Source organism: Mesoplodon mirus (genome assembly GCF_964341445.2).
Source record: "Mesoplodon mirus genome assembly, chromosome: 18".
NCBI classification, from domain to species: domain Eukaryota; kingdom Metazoa; phylum Chordata; class Mammalia; order Artiodactyla; family Ziphiidae; genus Mesoplodon; species Mesoplodon mirus.
In genome coordinates, this window is record NC_138994.1 from 5,146,290 (window position 1) to 5,150,927 (window position 4,638).

At 51.3% G+C, this 4,638-nt stretch overlaps 1 protein-coding gene across 1 annotated transcript; it reads right to left on the reverse strand.

Moving 5' to 3' along the window:
- Window positions 1–451: 451 nt before the first annotated feature.
- On the reverse strand, window positions 452–4,013 carry LOC309793295 (keratin, type I microfibrillar 48 kDa, component 8C-1-like; the record flags this gene model as incomplete). The annotated part of the gene is made up of 7 exons (XM_082603737.1): window positions 452–662; window positions 1,328–1,548; window positions 1,722–1,847; window positions 1,942–2,103; window positions 2,885–3,041; window positions 3,379–3,461; window positions 3,666–4,013. 7 exons carry the CDS (start codon window positions 4,011–4,013, stop codon window positions 509–511), a joined length of 1,251 nt encoding a protein of 416 aa, XP_082459863.1. The 3' UTR covers window positions 452–508.
- Between the last annotated feature and the right edge of the window lie 625 nt (window positions 4,014–4,638).

Sequence of the window (4,638 nt, forward strand, 5' to 3'; positions counted from 1 at the left end):
CCAGGAATGGCCAAAGGGAGATGGAGCAACCCAGCAACTGCCCTACCCTCTCTCCTGCCACCCTGCTTTACCTGTGGGGTCAGGATGCCAGGTCAGCCATCTGCCTGCCAGGCTCTCATATTCCAAGAGTGAGGCTATTATAGGGCTCTGCTTTCAAGTGGCCCTTTTATAAAGTGCTCAAGTGGTGATCATGGTGAGACAAATGAATACCAGTGAGAAAGGCATCTGCTTTGCCAAGGAAATCAAGTTTATTAAGAGGTTACAAGGGAAGGCTGCTGGGACGTGGGAGGGTTCTCTGGGCTAGCTAAGAAGAAACGGTCTCCAACGAAGGAAAGGGTAGGCAGGGAATTATCTGGAGTAGGTTGGGTGAGTTTCTTGACCACCTCCCTGGGGCAGCTCCAGCCAAGCAGTTGTGTTTTCTTGCCCATTTGGTGGAGTGAACCAGGGCCAGGTCAAAGCTCTGGAACCCTGGGCCCTGCCTCCTTGCTCCTCTGGCAACCACTGGACTCTAGCACATGTAGGAGTTGCAGGGCCCGCAGTTGGGGCGGGGGACACAGGGCGAGAAGCGGGTAGCAACAGCGGAGGGGGTGCAGGCACTGGAGACGCAGGGCGTGATGGTCTTGCCACATGCATTGGTCGTGGTGCAGGGGTTGCAGGGCAGCCTGGAGAAAAAAATGACATAGAAAACAGCGAATTGAGGGCGGCTTGTCATACACACCAGAGACCGGACATATACACCAAGAGTGGACTGCTCTCTGGGACTTGGCCTGACCTGTAACAGAGAAGGTCACAGGCTCACCTGCTGCAAAGCTCACTATCAACGCTAATGGTCTCCCAGTCATATCATGTCAAAAGTGCTGGATGGAGGCTCAGAAACTCCAGTCTCAGCTTCCAGCAACGTCCATTCCTAGCTGGTGACCTTAGATAAGTCGCTTACCTTCTCCAGGCCCCAGTCCCTTCACCTATAGAATGAGGAGAATACTGATCCTGCCTGCCTGATGGTAACAGGGCAGATAAGGTAACATGTGGAAATGTAACTTCTACACATTACGGTATTGTTAAGATGTAAGAAATATCACTGATCACAAATCAGCGTCATCAGAGTAGAATGCGAAGAGTTGACTGTGCAACTTCAGTTTGTACATCACACAATTCCTGCCACTTTATGTTTTAATGATAGCCACATTGTTTTCTGAGTTCTGTCTGAGCATGTCTGGTGTGAAGGCATAATTTCCTCTCCAAGGTATTCAATCTTTGCCTGGAGTCCAACTGAGAAGTACACCTATATGTGCATAGCTTCGCCAAACACCGGCAGCTGAGTACTCACTTGCAGTCCTCGCTCTCCAGCAGCCCCCGGTACGTGTTGATCTCACACTCCAGCCGGGCCCGGACATCCAGCAGCACCTTGTACTCCTGGTTCTGCCGCTCCAGGTCCCTCCTGATCTCCTCCAGCTGGGACTCCACGTTGCCGATCAGGCACTGCACCTGGCCCAGCTGGGTACTGTAGCGGCCCTCCGTCTCCGTCAGGGTGTTCTCCAGAGAGTCTCTCTGTCGTGGGGAAGGTAAGGAAGGTCACAGAGCTGCTCCTGAAAGGGCTTTTCTCCACAGCATCCAAAGAAGTCATAAGCTCCAGGAGTTAAGGAAAGGATGGCCCAAAGGCCAGCCCGGTGCCTCTGACTCCCCGACCTCCCCTTCTCACCAGGAATTTGAACAATACCCACCAGGTTGTGCTGGGCCTGCAGCTCCACCTCCAGGGCATGGAACGTGCGTCTCAGCTCAGTGATCTCCGCCTGGTAGGACTGCAGCTGCTCCAAGCTGGACACCACCTGCCCGTTCAGCTCCTCAGTCTGAAACACCAAAGGGGAGAAGGCAGAATCAGACCCTGTCTGAAGGGCCCTGAGGGGCTGAGGGGCCTGAGCGGCCACATGCTGAGAGGCCCACCTGCCTGGTGAACCATTCCTGCACGTCCCTGCGGTTGCACTCTATCAAGGCCTCGTACTGAGACCTGGTCTCGTTGAGCACATTGTTCAGGTCCACGGTGGGGACGGCATCCACCTCCACGCTGAGGCGGTCTCCAAGCTGTCTTCTCAGGGAGTTGGCTTCCTGTGGTTATAGAAAATGCAAGAGTGACTATCCTCAATAAAAAGTGGACCCAAAGAAATGGCACTGCTTGTCAAAGTCCTGTTTGTCTATTTCCTCGGAAAAGACATTTTTAGTGGAGCGGCTATGACAACAGAAGGCAAAGTGGTCTGCGTTCCATGTGTTCAGCTCCTTCCCACCATGACTGTGTCATGGCACTTGGATTCAAAACAAAATTCCCAAGGATTTGCTTGGGGGCCACTCAAGGATGGATGAATGCCCAACTTTCCCAGTTTGCAGACTGGCTGCAGATGACCTCATAAGAAAAAGAATTGGCTGTATAATTTCAGATTGTATATCACAGCATTTTTGCCATCAAGTAAGATCTTGTCATGACCCCTCCCAGGAGAGAGAAGGAACCCCAGATCATTCGTCATCAAGACTTTGAAAAAATGGAGACTCCAGTTCACCAGGATTGATATTTTGGCTTTGAGGGGAAAGAGAAATGGCTTTGCATGGCATGATCAGAGCAATGCTGGGACTCCTCCTACAACTCAGTAACCAATCACAAGCCCATGGAGGTACCCTGGGAAACTCAAGCGAGGCACAAGTTCTGAGTGAAAGACAGCTTATCTGGGAACATGGATAGGTTTCATCTTTCAATGTTTTCTTTTATCCTGAAGTTTTGGTGTTTTTGAAGGAAATTTAAAAGATTCTTATTCCTGATTCTGCCACCCCAAATCACTAAAGCCACCCTCAGCCTGAAGCTGAGTCAGGTTTCTTCATTTCTCATTTCCGGTCTCACCTCCTCATGGTTCCTCTTAAGGCAGATCAGCTCCTCCTTCAAGGACTCCACCTGGACCTCCAGGTCGGACTTGCACAGGGTTAGCTCATCCAGGATCCTACGCTGGCCATTTATGTCCGACTCCACCAGCTGCCGCAAGCCCAGCTCCATCTCATACCTGCACAAGGACAGCGTCAGAGCAGTAACTGGTAGACCTTGAAGACTGACAAGAATGATCTTGGATAAACCCATTCACCTCTCCTTCCCCCTTTCGGCAATGAGTAGACCCAAGAGAGAGAAGGTTCTGGAGGCTCAGTCAAGACCCAATATTGATTCAAAAATTGATGTGAGTCCTCATCCACTTTTGTGACTGCTTTGTTGGTTCCCCCCAATCCTCTGCAGAATCCTTCACAACTGATGGATTGAACCGCTGTTCAGTAAGCTATAGAAATCCCTTTTCTTTCACTAGAGATTGAACAAAAGGAGCAGACCCGTGTACATTCTGAACAACTCACTTGGTCTTGAAGCCATCTGCGGCCAGCTTGGCATTGTCAATCTGCACCACCAGCCTAGTGTTCTCTGCCTTGCTGCAAAGGATCTGGGGAATGAGAGGTTGCTAAGTGAGCATTGAAAATAAAGATGAAACCATCAACTTCTTTAAACGTGCTTAAAAAGCCATTTTGAAGGTAAAAGGAGGAAGAAAGAATCACGATGGCATAGATGCAAGAAACACAGTTCTCTCCCACAGATTGAGAATCCTAGCAAACGTCCCCTGCTTAGAGATGACAACAAGGCCCCTCACCTTCTGCTGGAGCTCCTCGATGGTCCGGAAGTAGGACTGGTGGTCGGGGCACACAAGGAGGTCTTGCTGCTGGCTCCGCTCCCGGATGCGGCTCTCCAGCTCTGCGTTGTCCCGCTCCAGCTGGCGCACCTTCTCCAGGTAGCTGGCCAGCCGGCCATTCAGGAACTGCATGGTCTCCTTCTCGTTGCTGTCGAAGGAGCCCTCGTAGAAGCAGCCGCTGTTGCCCACGTTGGCGGGGATGTTGCAGGACCCGGGCAGGGTGGAGCCGTGGCAGCTGAGGGGCACACAGGGCCGAGAGAAGCAGCTGGAGCTGCAGCTCAGGCTGGGCAGGGAGCAGCTGTAAGGCATGGTGATGGAAGGAGTGAGGTGACCGGCTGAAGACAGAGTCCAAGTTCTCCAAGGAGCTTTGGAGTCTCCTGCGTCTGGGGAGCATTTATACCCCAACCCCAGAGGGTGTGGACACAGTATGTAATGTCTTTTTTCTTTTTACTTCTTCACTGCTTTTCAAATGCCCTTCCCTTCAGCCTGTGATTGGCCTTCTTCAGAAGAGTCCCTTGTCCCATAAATGTTTTTACTTGGCTTCTTGTTAAGTCAGGACTCCTCTTCAGGCTAGGCACGCCTGAAATTCAGAGTCCTGCGGTAGACCTTCAAAGAGGCCACACGGTCTAGCCCAAGTATCTGCCCTTGTTAATTGGGAGTTAGTCCATCTAATGACATTGTTTTGTGTCACGTGATCTGGTAAAACCATAATCAGACTCATCCCCTGACACACCTGGCATTTCCAGGGAGGGACTAAGATTGAATCAAGGAACAAGTTGCACTAAGAGGCAGCAGGAGACTCCCTTTCCATCTGCTTTGAGAGAAGAACCCTCCGATGAGTTAGCACCCCAAGCCTTGAAGACTTGAGCTGGATCAAGGTTGATTTGGGCCACGGCCAAGGAGGATGGACAGCTGTTTGTGTAATGTTACCTGC